We start from the raw sequence: 20,239 nt of genomic DNA, 5'->3' as shown, positions 1-20,239 counted from the left end.
CAGGAGAGAATGCTTCTGGAACATGGCCATACAACCCCGAAGGCCTTCGACAATATATTGTCAATACATTCTCAGGATGTTCTTCCTAATGTTTTGGAGGAATCTCTTTTCTTTGCCCCTCTGACTCCTACAAGATCCATGCATTTCCCCATTCACTCTTCATTGTTGGTCACTTTGGGATACGTACCACACACCCAGGCCTCACCTGCACCAGCTGGGAGTTGGGCATGGCCAAAAGGCTGGCCACGCTGGAGAGCTTGCCAAAGAACTGGTCCGCCAGTTGCCCAAAGCCAACGCTCTGGGCCCATTCCAAGAGAAGCCGCAAAGTGGCCCTCACTCTCACCCCTTTCGACCAGTGGAAGCAGCCGAGGGAGGATCCTGGAGGGGAGAGAACAAGGTGGGAGCAACACCATCATCACACCTTCCTCGCTGAAAAAGAAATGATACAAAGCAAACCAGAACTGATAGGTCGGTCCTTCTGTCATCCCAGCTACATTCGCTGAGAAGACTTAAGGTGCAATATTTCTGAAAGTTGGGGAGAATGATCCCCTGTTATCTTGTGCCATTGGATTGAAAACCCAAGGAGATAACTGGGTTGTTGTAGGTTTTTTCAGGCTATATGGCCATGTTCTAGAGGCATTTTCTCCTGACATTTTGCCTGCATCTATGGCAAGCATCCTCAGAGGTAGTGAGGTCTGTTGGAATTAGGACAATGGGTTTATATATCTGTGGAATGACCAGGGTGGGACAAAGAACTCTTGTCTGCTGGAGCTAGGTGTGAATGTTTCACCTGACCACCTTGATTGTCATCTGATGGCCTGGCAGTGCCTGGGGCAATCTTTTGTTGAGAGGTGATTAGATGTCCTTGTCTGTTTCCTCTCTGTTGTTGTGCTGTTGTAATTTTAGAGATTTTTTCTAATACTGGTAGCCAGATGTTGTTCATTTTCATTGTTTCCTCCTTTCTGTTGAACACGAATCAAGGAACATGAAAGGCACTGCAGACTATTTCAACCAGGTGAAGTCAGTCATAGCAGAGCACCTGATGAACCAACCTGGACACAGAGTATTATTTGAGAACACAGAAATACTGCACCACTCTCACAACCACCATGTCAGACCACACAGAGAAGCCATTGCAATCCACAAGCAGGTGGACAATTTCAACATACCATCTTCTGGGAGATGGTAGCGGGGTATAAATAAAGTGTTGTTGTTGTTATTGTTGTTGTTGTTGTTATTATTATTATTATTATTATTATTATTATATAAAACCAATTTTCCTAGTCCCAACAGACCTCACAACCTCTGAGGATGTTTGCCATAGATACAGGCGAAACGTCAGGAGAGAATGCCTCTAGAACATGGCCATATAGCCTGATAAAACCTAGAACAACCCAGTGATTCTGGCCATGAAAGCCTTCAACAATACCAAAGAGATAACTCTTGTAGTTTTTTAGAAATTTTGAAAATTCCTCAAAAATCCGTGAATGAGTGAAATATTCTGTAACTTGATGGGCTAACAGTGGTAAATGTATTCTACTACTTTAGCAAGTTTCACCCCAGTAGCTGTAAACATGGAGAAAGGAGACCCTGAGGTTTCCCCATTTGAGAAATTAATATAATATAAAAGTAACAAAATTTCATTACTCTCATAGTAACAATTTTTTTACTTTAGAAATGAGATTTCTAAATGCCCCCTAATTTTGTAACACAATCACACAGCCCTAAATGAATTTTGTGCTTAGACTCAGGTCCCTTTTCCAAGATCTCGTTGTGTATGTGCAAGTATTCCAAAATAATGATAAAAATCCCAAATATGGGACAATTCTGTTCCTGAGCATTTGGATGAGAGAAGCACGACCTGTTCTTTGCATTTTTGGAGAACATCTCTGAGATCCTCCCACCTTCCTCTTCTAAACCAAGGATTCCCAAACATTAACCTTGAAGGTGTTTTGGACTCCAACACTGAGAAGTCCCAACTGTCCTTGGCCAATGACAGGAGATACTGTGAACTGAGGTCCAAAACACTTAGAAGACCAAAGTTTGGGAGATACTAGTCAAAAACAGGAGATACTGTGAACTGAGATCCAAAACACCTGGAAGACCAAAGTTTGGGAGATACTAGTCAAAAACAGGAGATACTGTGAACCGAGGTCCAAAACACCTGGAAGACCAAAGTTTGGGAGATACTAGTCAAAAACAGGAGATACTGTGAACCGAGGTCCAAAACACCTGGAACACCAAAGTTTGGGAGATACTAGTCAAAAACAGGAGATACTGTGAACTGAGGTCCAAAACACTTAGAAGACCAAAGTTGGGGAGATACTAGTCAAAAACAGGAGATACTTCAAACTGAGGTCCAAAACACCTAGAAGACCAAAGTTTGGGAGATACTAGTCAAAAACAGGAGATACTGTGAACTGAGGTCCAAAACACTTAGAAGACCAAAGTTGGGGAGATACTAGTCAAAAACAGGAGATACTTCAAACTGAGGTCCAAAACACCTAGAAGACCAAAGTTTGGGAGATACTAGTCAAAAACAGGAGATACTGTGAACCGAGGTCCAAAACACCTGGAAGACCAAAGTTTGGGAGATACTAGTCAAAAACAGGAGATACTGTGAACCGAGGTCCAAAACACCTGGAACACCAAAGTTTGGGAGATACTAGTCAAAAACAGGAGATACTGTGAACTGAGGTCCAAAACACTTAGAAGACCAAAGTTGGGGAGATACTAGTCAAAAACAGGAGATACTTCAAACTGAGGTCCAAAACACCTAGAAGACCAAAGTTTGGGAGATACTAGTCAAAAACAGGAGATACTGTGAACTGAGGTCCAAAACACTTAGAAGACCAAAGTTGGGGAGATACTAGTCAAAAACAGGAGATACTGTGAACTGAGGTTCAAAACACCTGGAAGACCAAAGTTTGGGAGATACTAGTCAAAAACAGGAGGTACTGTGAGCCGAGGTCCAAAACACCTGGAAGACCAAAGTTTGGGAGATACTAGTCAAAAACAGGAGATTCTGTGAACTGAGGTCCAAAACACCTAGAAGACCAAAGTTTGGGAGATACTAGTCAAAAACAGGAGATACTGTGAACTGAGGTCCAAAACACTTAGAAGACCAAAGTTGGGGAGATACTAGTCAAAAACAGGAGATACTTCAAACTGAGGTCCAAAACACCTAGAAGACCAAAGTTTGGGAGATACTAGTCAAAAACAGGAGATACTGTGAACCGAGGTCCAAAACACCTGGAAGACCAAAGTTTGGGAGATACTAGTCAAAAACAGGAGATACTGTGAACCGAGGTCCAAAACACCTGGAACACCAAAGTTTGGGAGATACTAGTCAAAAACAGGAGATACTGTGAACTGAGGTCCAAAACACTTAGAAGACCAAAGTTGGGGAGATACTAGTCAAAAACAGGAGATACTTCAAACTGAGGTCCAAAACACCTAGAAGACCAAAGTTTGGGAGATACTAGTCAAAAACAGGAGATACTGTGAACTGAGGTCCAAAACACTTAGAAGACCAAAGTTGGGGAGATACTAGTCAAAAACAGGAGATACTGTGAACCGAGGTCCAAAACACCTGGAACACCAAAGTTTGGGAGATACTAGTCAAAAACAGGAGATACTGTGAACTGAGGTCCAAAACACTTAGAAGACCAAAGTTGGGGAGATACTAGTCAAAAACAGGAGATACTTCAAACTGAGGTCCAAAACACCTAGAAGACCAAAGTTTGGGAGATACTAGTCAAAAACAGGAGATACTGTGAACTGAGGTCCAAAACACTTAGAAGACCAAAGTTGGGGAGATACTAGTCAAAAACAGGAGATACTTCAAACTGAGGTCCAAAACACCTAGAAGACCAAAGTTTGGGAGATACTAGTCAAAAACAGGAGATACTGTGAACCGAGGTCCAAAACACCTGGAAGACCAAAGTTTGGGAGATACTAGTCAAAAACAGGAGATACTGTGAACTGAGGTCCAAAACACCTGGAAGACCAAAGTTTGGGAGATACTAGTCAAAAACAGGAGATACTGTGAACTGAGGTCCAAAACACCTAGAAGACCAAAGTTTGGGAGATACTAGTCAAAAACAGGAGATACTGTGAACTGAGGTCCAAAACACCTGGAAGACCAAAGTTTGGGAGATACTAGTCAAAAACAGGAGATACTGTGAACCGAGGTCTAAAACACCTGGAAGACCAAAGTTTGGAAGATACTAGTCAAAAACAGGAGATACTGTGAACTGAGGTTCAAAACACCTGGAAGACCAAAGTTTGGGAGATACTAGTCAAAAACAGGAGGTACTGTGAGCCGAGGTCCAAAACACCTGGAAGACCAAAGTTTGGGAGATACTAGTCAAAAACAGGAGATTCTGTGAACTGAGGTCCAAAACACCTAGAAGACCAAAGTTTGGGAGATACTAGTCAAAAACAGGAGATACTGTGAACTGAGGTCCAAAACACTTAGAAGACCAAAGTTGGGGAGATACTAGTCAAAAACAGGAGATACTTCAAACTGAGGTCCAAAACACCTAGAAGACCAAAGTTTGGGAGATACTAGTCAAAAACAGGAGATACTGTGAACCGAGGTCCAAAACACCTGGAAGACCAAAGTTTGGGAGATACTAGTCAAAAACAGGAGATACTGTGAACCGAGGTCCAAAACACCTGGAACACCAAAGTTTGGGAGATACTAGTCAAAAACAGGAGATACTGTGAACTGAGGTCCAAAACACTTAGAAGACCAAAGTTGGGGAGATACTAGTCAAAAACAGGAGATACTTCAAACTGAGGTCCAAAACACCTAGAAGACCAAAGTTTGGGAGATACTAGTCAAAAACAGGAGATACTGTGAACTGAGGTCCAAAACACTTAGAAGACCAAAGTTGGGGAGATACTAGTCAAAAACAGGAGATACTTCAAACTGAGGTCCAAAACACCTAGAAGACCAAAGTTTGGGAGATACTAGTCAAAAACAGGAGACACTGTGAACCGAGGTCCAAAACACCTGGAAGACCAAAGTTTGGGAGATACTAGTCAAAAACAGGAGATACTGTGAACTGAGGTCCAAAACACCTGGAAGACCAAAGTTTGGGAGATACTAGTCAAAAACAGGAGATACTGTGAACTGAGGTCCAAAACACCTAGAAGACCAAAGTTTGGGAGATACTAGTCAAAAACAGGAGATACTGTGAACTGAGGTCCAAAACACCTGGAAGACCAAAGTTTGGGAGATACTAGTCAAAAACAGGAGATACTGTGAACCGAGGTCTAAAACACCTGGAAGACCAAAGTTTGGAAGATACTAGTCAAAAACAGGAGATACTGTGAACTGAGGTTCAAAACACCTGGAAGACCAAAGTTTGGGAGATACTAGTCAAAAACAGGAGGTACTGTGAGCCGAGGTCCAAAACACCTGGAAGACCAAAGTTTGGGAGATACTAGTCAAAAACAGGAGATTCTGTGAACTGAGGTCCAAAACACCTGGAAGACCAAAGTTTGGGAGATACTAGTCAAAATCAGGAGATACTGTGAACCGAGGTCCAAAACACCTGGAGGACCAAGGTTTGGGAGATACTAGTCAAAAACAGGAGATACTGTGAACTGAGGTCCAAAACACCTGGAAGACCAAAGTTTGGGAGATACTAGTCAAAAACAGGAGATACTGTGAACTGAGGTCCAAAACACTTAGAAGACCAAAGTTGGGGAGATACTAGTCAAAAACAGGAGATACTGTGAACTGAGGTCCAAAACACCTAGAAGACCAAAGTTTGGGAGATACTAGTCAGCCTTGGGAACCTCAGGGTTTCAGGGATGGCCCAAAATCCACAAAGCCAACACAGAATGGAAGTCACTGGAAGTTTGGCTTGGGCTGAGAGACTCACCTTTCTCCATGAGCTGGTTGAAGAGCAAGGTGTTGGAGAAGAAGAACAGGTAGGCAAACATCTGAGAGGCAATCTCCAGGTGCACCTCATACTGGTGGAGGAGGTCCAAAGTGGCCTGGTAGATCAGCACCACTTTGCGGATTTCCTCCGGCAACGGAGGAGAAGACAGCCAGCCGTCTTGGACTTCGCTTTGGAAGGGGTTGCATTCCAACAAGGGCGGCAGGGACACATACAGAGACTGAGCATGGGGGGCAGGACAGAAAGAGAAAGCCACAGCACTCGGTTATTTCCAAGCACGTATGTGTCCCATCTGTATATTCAATAAGCATTGAAAATTGCATTAAAAGTATTAGAATAATAACAATTTCCCCTTTGATGCAACCCTCCCCCCTCCCCCCAATCATATTGCTTTCCAAAGCTACGAAGGTTATCTGGATAGTAAGGTTACAAAGCATGTAGATTTGGTAGGGAAATTTTGCAGGAGAAGTTGGTATCACTGCTATGTAGTGGGAAGCCAGCAGAAGCGTATGAGCAGTGCCAGTCAGTAGCTCATCGACTGGCGTTGTGGTGAAAGTTAGCGATGAGCATCCACATTCCGTTTCCCTCCAAGTGGGAAGTTTGTGCTGTAATTCGCTACCTAAATGCTAAGGGCATGGACAGGTTATCTGGAAAGTAAGGTTACAAGACACGTAGATCTGGTAGGGAAATTTTGCAGGAGAAGTTGGTATCACTGCTATGTAGTGGGAAGCCAGCAGACGTGAACGAGCAGTGCCAATCAGTAGCTCATCGACTAGCGTTGTGGTGAAAGTTAGAGATGAGCGTCCACATTCCGTTACCCTCCAAGTGGAAAGTTCGTGCTGTAATTCGTTACCTAAATGCTAAGGGCAAGAACACCGTTACCTAAATACTAAGGGCAAGATTCGTTCCCAAGGACTGGGGCACTTTCACTGTATTCTGCCATAAATATAGCTCTGGAAAGAGCTTTCCACAAAGTAGAGAAGGGGAGGCAGCAAAAAGAGACGAAACAAAGCAGGCAGCTTCCCAAACCTGAATCTCCTCCGCCTTCCCAGATCTAGCCAAAGGCTTTGGGCAAGAGGCAGAGTCATTGCACCCGTTATAGCTCTTTCTGCCGGTGGAAAGAGGTCTCCACCCTTCAGACACAAACACTCTTTCTTTCCACTGGCACACAGCAGGCTCTGTTTGAGATATAAATATATATGTTTCCTAAGACAGCAGGCGGAAATCTTTTTCTGCCAGGGACCCAAGGCTGACAAGGCTATACCTGGAGATTTTACAGAAAGGGATAGGTATTTGGTAAGAAGGAAGTTGATCACACTTTCCCAGTGTCCTGATCTGACCAGGATGGTCCTAATTAATCCTCCATCTTCCCACTTTACAATCTGTTTGCAAAATATCCAGATCTCTTTCATCTCTTTTTACTTTCTCCCTTTTTGTCCTCAAGCTTCCTTCAGTTGCTGCAAATTGCTTCCCCAACCTATGAATATTTGCATTACATTGGGCTCCTTGGTGGTGCAGCGAGTTAAACCACTGAGCTGCGGAACTTGCTGTCCAAAAAGTTGGCGGTTTGAATCCAGGGAGCAGAGTAAGCTCTCACTGTTATCCCAGCTCTTCCCCATCTAGCAGTTCAATAATAATCTGAGTAGATCAATAGGTACCGTTTCTGCAGGAAGGTAACGGCACTCCATGCAGTCATGCATATGGTCACATGACCTTGGAGGTGTCTATGGCATAGAAATGGAGATGATCACCAGCCCACCGAGTCAGACACAACTGGACTTAATGTCAGGGGACAACCTTTACCTTTTGTTGTTGTTGTTGTTGTTGTTATTACTAGCTTAGGTTCCCGGCATTGCCCGGGTTATTTGCCAGCCACATGACCTTGGACATGTCAACAGACAACGTCAGCTCTTAGGCTTAGAAATGGAGATGAGCACCAACCTCCAGAGTTGGACACGACTAGTCTTAATGTCAAGGGAAACCTTTACCTTCTTTTTATTGCACTACGCTGACCTCTGACTACTTGCATTCATTGTTTACGCTACGTACACCAACTCATCAATATTTGCATGCGGACCTTACATGATGCCAAACCACAAATATCTCCAAAGTGTTGCTGTTCCAAAAACGTAACGTCCCCAAGCTCTGGCCAAAACTGTTCATTGACATGAAACAAGTCCTCATTCTTGTGCCTGATTCACACACAACTTGGACACTAGTGTGGTGGAAGAATGAGCGGGCGAGCCGTTTCTCCTCAGCCAGGGACAATATGTCCCTTCTGCTGCCTTTTCTATTCTTAGTCTTTCAAAGTGCTCTTTCAGAATTGCACTGAAGCTGGCGGAGATCGTCCAGAAGAAGGACAAGAGGGATCCTCTCACCTCTGCAGGAGTCTACCGTGTACCATGCAGCTGTGGACAAGTCTACAGAGAGACCACCAAACGCAGCAGCATTGCCCAGACACGAATCAAGGAACATGGAAGGCACTGCAGACTAAGTCAACCAGAGAAGTCAGCCATAGCAGAGCACCTGATGAACCAACTTGGACACAGCGTATTATTTGAGAACACAGAAATGCTGGACCACTCTCACAACCACCACGTCAGGCTACACAGAGAAGCCATTGACATCCACAAACATGTGGACAATTTCAACAGAAAGGAAGAAACCATGAAAATGAACACAACCTGGATACCAGTATTAAAAAAAACTCAAAAATTACAACAGCAAAACAACAGAGAGTAAACAATCAGGCACATCAAATCACTCTCAACAAAAGATTCCCCCCAGGCACTGACAGGCAATCAAATGCTAATCAAGGTGGTCATTTGAAACATTCACACCTAGCTCCAGCAGACAAGAGTTCTTTGTCCCACCCTGGTCATTCCACAGATATATAAACCCATTTTTCCTACTTCCAACAGACCTCACTACCTCTGAGGATGCTTGCCATAGATGCAGGCGAAACGTCAGGAGAAAATGCCTCTAAAACATGGCCATATAGCCCGGAAAAGCCTACAACAACCCCGTTCAGAAGAATATTCTGGTATTGAAAGAAGTGGCCTATTGAAGGGACACAGAATCCCTTGCGTGAAGCTCTCTTCGTTCCCCCTCTTGAAATTGAAAACAAACATGAAGGAAGATATTGCTAATTTTTTTAACCTGGAGAAACATCTCTCTAAGACAATGTTTCTCAACCTGGGAGTCAGGACCCCTGGGAGGGTTCTGAAGGGGTTTCAGAAAAGTCGACAAAGACCATCAGAAAACACACATTTATTTGGCAAAGAAGGCTGAAGATCTCTCCGCCTGTCCTTCTCTTCCTTTTTGGAAACAGATGGCAAATCCTCCCACCAAAAACCCTCCTCCTGCAGTGATTGGTCAGCCTCTCAGCCAAGGGGAGGGCTGTTTCTGAGACTCCAAGTGGAGAGGCATACGGCGCATGGCAGCATGGTGCGCATGTGTGGGAGAGGGAGAGTGTGTGAGGCTGGAGAGAGGCTCCCACCAGTGAGTCCTTTCAAGGTATGGGAGTTCTGTGTGGGAAGTTTGGCTCAATTCTCTCATTGGTGGGGTTCAGAGTGCTCTTTGATTGTAGGTGAACTATAAATCCCAGCAACTACAACTCCCAAATGTCAAGGTCTATTTTCCCACCTGTCTTTACATTTGGGCAGATTGAGTATTCGTGACAAGTTTAATAATAGAATCTTAGAACCATAGAGTTGGAAGAGTCCATCCAGTCCAATCCCATTCTGACAAGAAGCAGGAAAATTGCATTCAAAGAACCCCTGATAGATGTCCATCTAGCCTCTGTTTAAAAGCTTCCAAAGAAGGAGCCTCCACCACACACCACAGAGAGTTGGTTTGTGCCAAGTTTGGTTCAATTCCATCGCTGGTGGAATTCAGAATATTCTTTGATTGTAGGTGAACTATAAATCCCAGCAAGTACAACTCCCAAATGTCAAGGTCTTTTTCCTCAAACTCCACCAGTGTTCACATTTCTCATTGGTGGGGTTCTCACCAACCCAGCAAGTACAACTCTCACCAAAAATCTCAGCAAGTACAACTCCCAAATGTCAAGGTCTATTTCCCCCAAACTCCACCAGTGTTCCCATTTGGGCATATTGAGTATTCATTATTATTATTATTATTATTATTAACTTTATTTGTACCCCGCTAGCATCTCCCGGAGGACTCGATGCTAAGTTTGGTCCAGATCCATCATTGTTTGAGTCCACAGTGATCTCTGGATGTAGGAGAACTACAACTCCAAAACTCAAGGTCAATGCCCACCAAACCCTTCCAGTATTTTCTGTTGGTCATGGGAGTTCTGTGTGCCAAGTTTGATTCAATTCCATCGCTGGTGGAGTTCAGAATGCTCTTTGATTGTAGGTGAACTATAAATCCCAACAAGTACAACTCCCAAATGTCAAGGTCTTTTTCTTCAAACTCCACCAGTGTTCACATTTGGGAACATTTAGTATCCATGCCAAGTTGGGTCCAGATCAATCGTTTTTTGAGTCCACAGTGATCTCTGGATGCAGGTGAACTACAACTCCAAAACTCACGGTCATTGCCCACCAAACCCTTCCAGTATTTTCTGTTAGGTGTGGGAGTTCTGTGTACCAAGTTTGATTCAATGAACTATAAATACCAGCAAGCACAACTTCCAAATATCAAGGTCTTTTCCCCCAAACTCTACCAGTATTCACATTTGGACATATTGAGTATCCGTGCCAAGTTGGGTCCAGATCAATCATTTTTTGAGTCCACAGTGATTTCTGGATGCAGGTGAACTACAACTCCAAAATTCAAGGTCATTGCCCACCAAACCCTTTGAGTATTTCTGCTGGTAATGGGAGTTCTGTGTGCCAAGTTTGATTCCATTCCATCACTGGTGGAGTTCAGAATGCTCTCTGATTGTAGGTAAACTATAAATCCCAGCAACTACATTAACAGAATCAATCCCCCTAACCTCACCAGTATTCAAATTTGGGTGTATGGGGTATTTGTGCCAAATTTGGTCCAGTGGATGAGAATACATCCTACATATCAGATATTTACATGACGATTCATGTTGTTGTTCATTCATTCAGTCATCTCTGACTCTTCGTGACCTCATGGACCAGCCCACGCCAGAGCTCCCTGTCGGCCGTCACCACCCCCAGCTCCTTCAAGGTCAGTCCAGTCACTTCAAGGATGCCATCCATCCATCTTGCCCTTGGTCAGCCCCTCTTCCTTTTACCTTCCACTTTCCCCAGCATAATTGTCTTCTGACGATTCATAGCAGTAGCAAAATGACAGTTCTGAAGTAGCAATGAAAATATTGTTATGGTTGGGGGTCACCACAACATGAGGAACTGTCTTAAGGGGTTGTGGTACTGTTCTAGGAACTCCTAGGTCTTCCAGCATGGCTCTAGGGTCAATATCTGCTGGACACTGACCACGGAATCACACTGGTGACACCTCAAAAGTATCTTTTCCAAGGCCTTGTTCATGTTATTCAGGTGGAGACATATTCCAGCCTCATGGGTGACTCAAATGACCTAGGGTCTGGAGAACAAGCCCTATGAGGAGTGGCTTAAGGAGCTGGGCATGTTTAGCCTGAAGAAGAGAATCATAGAATCATAGAATCATAGAATCAAAGAGTTGGAAGAGACCTCATGGGCCATCCAGTCCAACCCCCTGCCAAGAAGCAGGAATATTGCATTCAAATCACCCCTGACAAATGGCCATCCAGCCTCTGTTTAAAAGCTTCCAAAGAAGGAGCCTCCACCACACTCCGGGGCAGAGAGTTCCACTGCTGAACGGCTCTCACAGTCAGGAAGTTCTTCCTAATGTTCAGATGGAATCTCCTCTCTTGTAGTTTGAAGCCATTGTTCCATTGCGTCCTAGTCTCCAAGGAAGCAGAAAACAAGCTTGCTCCCTCCTCCCTGTGGCTTCCTCTCACATATTTATACATGGCTATCATATCTCCTCTCAGCCTTCTCTTCTTCAGGCTAAACATGCCCAGTTCCCTAAGCCGCTCCTCATAGGGCTTGTTCTCCAGACCCTTGATCATTTTAGTCGCCCTCCTCTGGACACATTCCAGCTTGTCAATATCTCTCTTGAATTGTGGCGCCCAGAATTGGACACAATATTCCAGGTGTGGTCTAACCAAAGCAGAATAGAGGGGTAGCATTACTTCCTTAGATCTAGACACTATGCTCCTATTGATGCAGGCCAAAATCCCATTGGCTTTTTTTGCCGCCACGTCACATTGTTGGCTCATGTTTAACTTGTTGTCCACGAGGACTCCAAGATCTTTTTCACACGTACTGCTCTCGAGCCAGGCGTCACCCATTCTGTATCTTTGCATTTCGTTTTTTCTGCCAAAGTGGAGTATCTTGCATTTGTCGCTGTTGAACTTCATTTTGTTAGTTTTGGCCCATCTCTCTAATCTGTCAAGATCGTTTTGAATTCTGCTCCTGTCCTCTGGACTATTGGCTATCCCTCCCAATTTGGTGTCGTCTGCAAACTTGATGATCATGCCTTCTAGCCCTTCATCTAAGTCATTAATAAAGATGTTGAACAGGACCGGGCCCAGGACGGAACCCTGCGGCACTCCACTTGTCACTTCTTTCCAAGATGAGGAGGAAGCATTAGTGAGCACTCTCTGTGTTCGTCCACTTAACCAATTACAGATCCACCTCACCGTAGTTTTGCCTAGCCCACATTGGACTAGTTTCCTTGCCAGAAGGTCATGGGGGACCTTGTCGAAGGCCTTACTGAAATCCAGACACACTCCATCCACGGCATTCCCCGCATCTACCCAGCTTGTAGCTCTATCGAAGAAAGAGATCAGATTAGTCTGGCATGACTTGTTTTTGATAAATCCATGTTGACTATTAGCGATGACTGCATTTGTTTCTAAGTGTTTGCAGACCACTTCCTTAACAATCTTTTCCAGAATCTTGCCCGGTATCGACGTGAGGCTGACCGGACGGTAGTTGTTTGGGTCGTCCTTTTTTCCCTTCTTGAAGATTGGGACCACATTGGCCCTCCTCCAATCTGCTGGAACTTCTCCCGTTCTCCAAGAACTCTCAAAGATGGTTGCCAATGGTTCCGAAATGACTTCCGCTAGTTCCTTCAATACTCTGGGGTGTAGTTGATCTGGCCCTGGGGACTTGAACTCATTAAGAGCGGCCAGGTATTCCTGGACGACTTCTTTCCCAATTTGGGGTTGGATGTCCTCCAAACCCTCATCCACTCCATCTTGCTGAGGTTGAAGACTCTCTTTTTGTGAGAAGACCGAGGCAAAGAAGGCATTAAGTAGTTCTGCCTTTTCCCTATCCCCTGTCAGCATTGCCCCATCTTCTCCTCGAAGAGGTCCTATCGCCTCCTTGTTTTTCCTTTTTCTACTGACATAAGAATAGAAGCCCTTTTTATTGTTTTTAATGTCCCTGGCAAGTCTGAGCTCGTTTTTTGCTTTAGCCTTGCGGACCTTTTCCCTACAGGTGTTGGCTATTTGTTTGAATTCTTCTTTGGTGATTTCTCCCTTTTTCCACTTCTTGTGCATGACTCTTTTGTGTCTTAGCACAGTTAGAAGTTCTTTGGACATCCATTCTGGCTTCTTTGCACTTGTCCTATTTTTTCTCTTTGTTGGCACAGTTTGCAATTGCGCCTTGAGTATTTCACTCTTGAGAAATTCCCATCCATCCGTAACTCCCTTGTCTTTTAGTATCTGTGTCCACGGAATGCTGCTCAGCGTTTCCTTCATTTTTTGGAAATCAGCTCTCCTAAAGTCCAAAATGCGGGTTTGACTTGTCTTAGTTTCGGCCTTCCTTTGTACCTCAAATTGCAGGAGCACATGGTCACTTGCCCCTAAGGATCCTACCACTTCGACCGCATCGATCAGGTCCTCCGCATTTGTTAGGATGAGATCAAGAGTAGCCAATCCCCTTGTTGCCTCTTCTACCTTCTGGACCATGAAATTGTCTGCAAGGCAAGTGAGGAATTTGTTGGACCTTGTACTCTTGGCCGAGTTTGTTTTCCAGCAAATATCGGGATAGTTGAAGTCGCCCATGACTACTACATCTCTTCTCTGTGCATGTTTGGTCAACTGTTGGCAGAAGACTTCATCAAGTTCTTCCTCCTGGCTTGGGGGTCTGTAGTAGACGCCTACAACGACATCTTTTTGAGTCCCAGTTCCCTTGATTCTTATCCAGATGATTTCAAGCTGGTTTCCCAGATTGCTGTCTTGAATCTCTTCTGTAGCATAAGAGTTTTTGACATATAAGGCTACTCCGCCTCCTCTCCCCTTTGTTCGGTCTCTGTGAAAGAGGTTATACCCCTCGATATCTACATTCCAGCGATAGGAGTCATCCCACCAGGTTTCAGTGATCCCTATGATATCATATTTGTGGTGTTGTGCTAAAAGTTGGAGTTCGTCTTGTTTATTTCCCATGCTCTGTGCATTAGTGTAAAGACATGTGAGCCCCTGAGATCTTCCCCTGAGCTGTTTAATTGGGATTATTGTGCTTTGGGTACTTGGTCCTTGTTGTGTTTGTGCAGCCCTCCGTTTAGCCTTCTGGCGATTCCCAGATATTGTGGGTAAAGTAGAGTTCGCAAGGCTGTTGTCCCCCTCCCCCGGTGGACCTAGTTTAAAGTGCGTCTAATGAGGTTTGCGAGTCTGTGAGCAAAAAGGTGTTTTCCTACTTGTGTGAGATGCACCCCATCCCTTGCCAGTAGGCCATCCTCCTGGAAAAGCAGGCCATGGTCGAGGAAGCCAAAGCGTTCCTCCTGACACCATTTTCTAAGCCAGTCATTGACCTGTACTATTTTTCTGGCTCTTGTGGGTCCGTGTCTTACAACAGGGAGGAGGGATGAAAAGACCACCTGTACATTACATTCTTTTAGCTTTGCTCCTAGAGCTCGAAAATCATTTGTGATCTTTTGAAACGTATGCCTTGCAGTGTCATTGGTTCCTACATGAATCAACATGAGGGGAGGACGGTGATAGGGCTTGAGGAGCCTGGTGAGCCTCTGAGTGATATGGTGTATTTTTGCCCCCGGTAGGCAGCATATTTCTCGAGCCATCCCATCTGGTCTGGAAATGACAGCTTCCGTTCCTCTAAGGAGGGAGTCGCCTACTACCAAGACCTGTTTACTTTCGGGAATGACAGGGCCCCTTTTGTGCATTGTAGTGTGTAGGTCTCCAGAAAAGTGATCCTGTTGGTGTGAATTGTGTAGGTGAAAAGTGTTGTCCTCCTCCTCGACATCCCCGGTGCATTCGTCAAGGACAATCCATTGAGATTCGTCCAAGAGCCTATGGTTCTCCTGTATGTGTTCCTGTTGCACCTGGTCTACGGTTGGGGATGGTACACCTGCATGATTGCGCAAGTGTGAATGTTGTGAAGTGTTGTCCCAGTCAGGGCTATCCCCTGCACACTGATCAAGGATGAGCCACTGATCAGTATCTAAGCCATTCTGGTCTTCCCCAATATTTTGTGTTTCTTGGTCAGGTGATAGTTGTGTGAGAATTTGGAATCTATTGTGTAACTGCAGCTGAGCGGAAGTATTCTGAGGAGGCTTCCGGGTCCTATGTGTCCTTCTAAGGGTGACATTTCTCCAAGCCTGAGGGTTGTCCACAACTGAGGTGCTGTTCTGTTGAGCCTCCCCGTAATGTTGGTGCGATATGGGCTGCGTGTCTAGGACAGTGTGGTGTGTGGTGTCTAAGAACAGCTCAAGTTCCTGAATGTCCTTAAGGGTGTTAATACGGTCCTCGAGTTGTCGAATCCTGTGTTCCATGCGAGTGATCTGTTTACATTTGGGGCAGATGTAATTGAGTAATTGTAGTGTGAAAAAGCTGAACATGCCACAGCTTGTGCATGAGACGGGAAGTTTTCGTGTTTGTTCCATCTAGAGGTTGCTAATGACCCCCTCTTGGTGTGTGTTTGATGTTGTTGTCTGTATGCAGGGGTGAAAGTATAGGTCACTGAGTGTACGATTTCGCGCGCCGTCAGGCGCGCGCGACACTGGTTTATATAGGATAACCAGGAAGCCCCTCCTCTCAAACAAAGGAGTCAATTTTTAAACTCAGGAAGCCCCTCCTCTCAAACAAAGGAGTCAATTTTTAAACTCAGGAAGCCCCTCCTCTCAAACAAAGGAGTCAGTTTTTAAACTCAGGAAGCCCCTCCTCTCAAACAAAGGAGTCAGTTTTTAAACTCAGGAAGCCCCTCCTCTCAAACAAAGGAGTCAGTTTTTAAACTCAGGAAGCCCCTCCTCTCAAACAAAGGAGTCAGTTTTTAAACTCAGGAAGCCCCTCCTCTCAAACAAAGGAGTCAGTTTTTAAACTCAGGAAGCCCCTCCTCTCAAACAAAGGAGTCAGTTTTTAAACTCAGGAAGCCCCTCCTCTCAAACAAAGAGGTTAAACAAAGCTTATCCTGAAGCAGAAGGAAACAAAATGGGTTCCTGCTTCCTCAACTTCTGTGGAAAGCCCAGTTGCCCCTTAGGTTCAGACACTGGTTTATATAGGATAACCAGGAAGCCCCTCCTCTCAAACAAAGGAGTCAATTTTTAAACTCAGGAAGCCCCTCCTCTCAAACAAAGGAGTCAATTTTTAAACTCAGGAAGCCCCTCCTCTCAAACAAAGGAGTCAATTTTTAAACTCAGGAAGCCCCTCCTCTCAAACAAAGGAGTCAATTTTTAAACTCAGGAAGCCCCTCCTCTCAAACAAAGAAGGCTGAGAGGAGATATGATAGCCATGTATAAATATGTGAGGGGAAGCCACAGGGAGGAGGAAGGAGCAAGCTTGTATTCTGCTTCCTTGGAGACTAGGGTGCAATGGAACAGTGGCTTCAAACTACAAGAAAGGAGATTCCATCTGAACATGAGGAAGAACTTCCTGACTGTGAGAGCCGTTCAGCAGTGGAACTCTCTGCCCCGGAGTGTGGTGGAGGCTCCTTCTTTGGAAGCTTTTAAACAGAGGCTGGATGGCCATCTGTCAGGGGTGCTTTGAATGCAATATTCCTGCTTCTTGGCAGAATGGGGTTGGACTGGATGGCCCAGGAGGCCTCTTCCAACTCTATGATTCTATGATTCTATGATGCCTTGTTCAAGGCTAGGAAAGGCTAGGATGAATGGGGTTCTAGTATGGGGTCAAGAGGACAAGTCGAGGTTTGAAAGGAAGCTCTTTGCCCCCTGGTCTTTCTTCATCACAACAAACTCCTTCCTTTTAAAAACAGCCTGGAAAACATGGGCAAATTCTGCACAGCCTTCTCCCAAAGTGACCCGAATTGTCTGTAAACAAAAACGCCTCCGGTTTCACCTGCATCGTGTTTCTCATGCTCATTTTTTAGGTCTCTTTGGCAACTGTTGTATGTAAGCAAGAGCAACAACAAACCAATGGCTTGTTTGCCACATTCCGGTGTGTGTGTGTGTCTGTGTGTGTGTGTGTCTGTGTGTGTGTGAATAGTCTGTGGGTTGCTAGGAATTTTCCTCCCTCTCTCTCCCTCTTCGCTGACAGCGTCGACGACAGCGCCTGCGACAGTTGCCAGGGCCACGCATGGCTGCCTTTGCTGCAGAACGGGATTGTGCAGAGCTGCAACGGCAGCGGCTACTTCTTGCAGAGGATGGCTTTTCCATGCATGGTGCAGCCATCTGTGCAACCAAGTTCAAGCCTGACGACACAGCCCATTTGTTGTCTTCAACCCCACCAAACTCTGACAAAAGTGGTGTAACCTATCTGGTCAGCAATATTCAAAATATCCCCTAAAAGGATCTAGTACAATCCTAGAGTGTGCCATTTCACACAAAGATACCACTCCAACTTGTCCAGTTCTCTGCAGATAGAAAGCACACAGCCTTGTTCCTGATGCACTAGCTTGCTACATGCAGGGAGTCAGGCAACATGAATTGAAGTGATCCCTCATCACAAGCACCTGTAGCCTGCTGCAATAAAGTACAGAATACCATTGTCTCTGCCACCTGAATATCAATCCTCTCTGTCACCAGGATATTATCATCTCTACCACCAGAATATCACCCTCTCTACTACTTACCTTGAAGGAGCTGGGGGTGGTGACGGCAGACAGGGAGCTCTGGTGTGGGCTGGTCCATGAGGTCACGAAGAGTCGGAGACGACTGAACGAATGAACAACAACACTACTTAAATATTGTCAACTCTGCTGTCAGAACATTGTCATCTCTGTCACCAGAATATAATAATCACAACAATCAGAATATCACCATCTCTTTCACCAGAATATTGTCATCTCTGCCACTAGAGAATCCTTTCTGCCACCGGGATAGAATCATCTCTGCCACCAGAATATCACCATCTTTACCACCAAAGTATCGCCATCTCTACTACCGGGCCCAATTTAAGGTGTTGGTGTTATCCTACAAAGCCCTAAACGGTTCCGGCCCAAAATACCTTGCAGACCGCATCTCAGCCTATGAGCCCACGAGGGCCTTGAGATCATCTGGGGAGGCCCTTCTCTCGGTCCCGCCTGCCTCACAGGCACGTCTGGCGGGGACGAGAGAGCGGGCCTTCTCGGTGGTGGCCCCCCGGCTGTGGAACACCCTCCCTGCTGAAGTTAGACAGGCGCCCTCTTTGATGGCCTTTCGTAGGGGCCTGAAAACATGGCTCTTCGAGCAGGCCTTTAACTGAGTGTATCTTGAACGACTCTGGAATGGACTAGGACTATGAATTTTGGCTATGACCCCAGGACTAGACGAAGCGGATTTTTAGTATAAGTATATGTGATGTCTGTATTGTCTGGTTTGTGTTGTCTTGACTTATTGTACACTGTTCTTTTTGTTGTTGTTCACCGCCCCGAGTCGCCCTCGGGCTGAGAGGGGCGGTCAATAAATGCAAATAATAAATAAATAAATAAATAAATAACAATATCATCCTCTCTACTACTAAAATATTGTCAACTCTGCTGCCACAACAGCATGATTTCTGACATTAGAATATCATAATCTCTGCCACCAGAATACAACAATTTCTTCCACCAAAAAATAATAATCTCTCCCGCCAGAAGAGCATCCTCTCTGCCACCAGAATATAAAAATCTCTGCTGCCAGAATATCGTCATCTCTGCCACCAGAGTATCACCATCTCTATTACCACAATATTGCAGTCTCTACTACTAAAATATCATCCTCTGCTGTCAGAATATAGCCATCTCTGCCACCAGAATATCACCATCTCTGCCAGCAGAATATCGCCATCTCTGCAACTAGAATATCACCATCTCTGCCACTGGAATATCACCATCTTTGCTGCCAGAATATTGTCACATCTGCCACCAGAATATCACTATCTCTGCTGCCAGAATATTGCCATCTCTGAAACCAGAATATCGCCATCTCTGTGACTAGAATATCACCATCTCTGCCACCAGAATATTTCCATCTCTGCCACTGGAATATCACCATCTCTGCCACTGGAATATTGCCATGTGTACCACCAGAATATCACTATCTCTGCTGCTAGAATATCGCCATCTCTGCAACTAGAATATCACCATCTCTGCCACCAGAATATCATCATCTCTGCCACCAGAATATTGCCATCTCTGCCACCAGAATATCACCATCTCTGCCACCAGAATATCACCATCTCTGCAACAAGAATATCACCATCTCTGCCACCAGAATATCACCATCTCTGCAACAAGAATATCACCATCTCTGCCACCAGAATATCACCATCTCTGCCACTGGAATATTGCCATGTGTACCACCAGAATATCACTATCTCTGCTGCTAGAATATCGCCATCTCTGCCACCAGAATATCACAATCTCTGCCACTGGAATATCACAATCTCTGCCACCAGAATATCACAATCTCTGCTGCCAGAATATCACCATCTCTGCCACCAGAATATCACAATCTCTGCCACCAGAATATCGCCATCTCTGCAACAAGAATATCACCATCTCTGTCACCAGAATATCACCATCTCTGAAACCAGAATATCGCAAACTCTGCCACCAGAATATCACCATCTCTGCCACCAGAATATCACAATCTCTGCTGCCAGAATATCACCATCTCTGCCACTGGAATATCACCATCTCTGCCACCAGAATATCGCCATCTCTGCAACAAGAATATCACCATCTCTGCCACCAGAATATCACCATCTCTGAAACCAGAATATCGCAATCTCTGCCACCAGAATATCACCATCTCTGCCACCAGAATATCACCATCTCTGCCACTGGAATATTGCCATGTGTACCACCAGAATATCACTATCTCTGCTGCTAGAATATCGCCATCTCTGCCACCAGAATATCACAATCTCTGCCACTGGAATATCACAATCTCTGCCACCA

The 20,239-nt window shown here is 45.0% G+C and overlaps 1 protein-coding gene across 2 annotated transcripts in view; it reads right to left on the bottom strand.

Annotated features, from left to right (window-relative positions):
* LOC137094796 (ras-associating and dilute domain-containing protein-like) overlaps positions 1–20,239 on the bottom strand; it is a 152,172-nt gene that overhangs the window by 37,247 nt on the left and 94,686 nt on the right. For both annotated transcript variants that reach the window (XM_067460553.1, XM_067460554.1), the window contains 2 exons: positions 5,898–6,135; positions 206–378 (listed from right to left, as the gene is read on the bottom strand). In XM_067460553.1, coding sequence (XP_067316654.1) covers positions 206–378; positions 5,898–6,135 — 411 coding nt within the window. The remainder of the gene's footprint in view (positions 1–205; positions 379–5,897; positions 6,136–20,239) is intronic.

This window comes from Anolis sagrei, chromosome X (assembly GCF_037176765.1).
Source record: "Anolis sagrei isolate rAnoSag1 chromosome X, rAnoSag1.mat, whole genome shotgun sequence".
Lineage (NCBI taxonomy): Eukaryota > Metazoa > Chordata > Lepidosauria > Squamata > Dactyloidae > Anolis > Anolis sagrei.
This window is presented reverse-complemented; position numbering and strand designations above follow the sequence as displayed.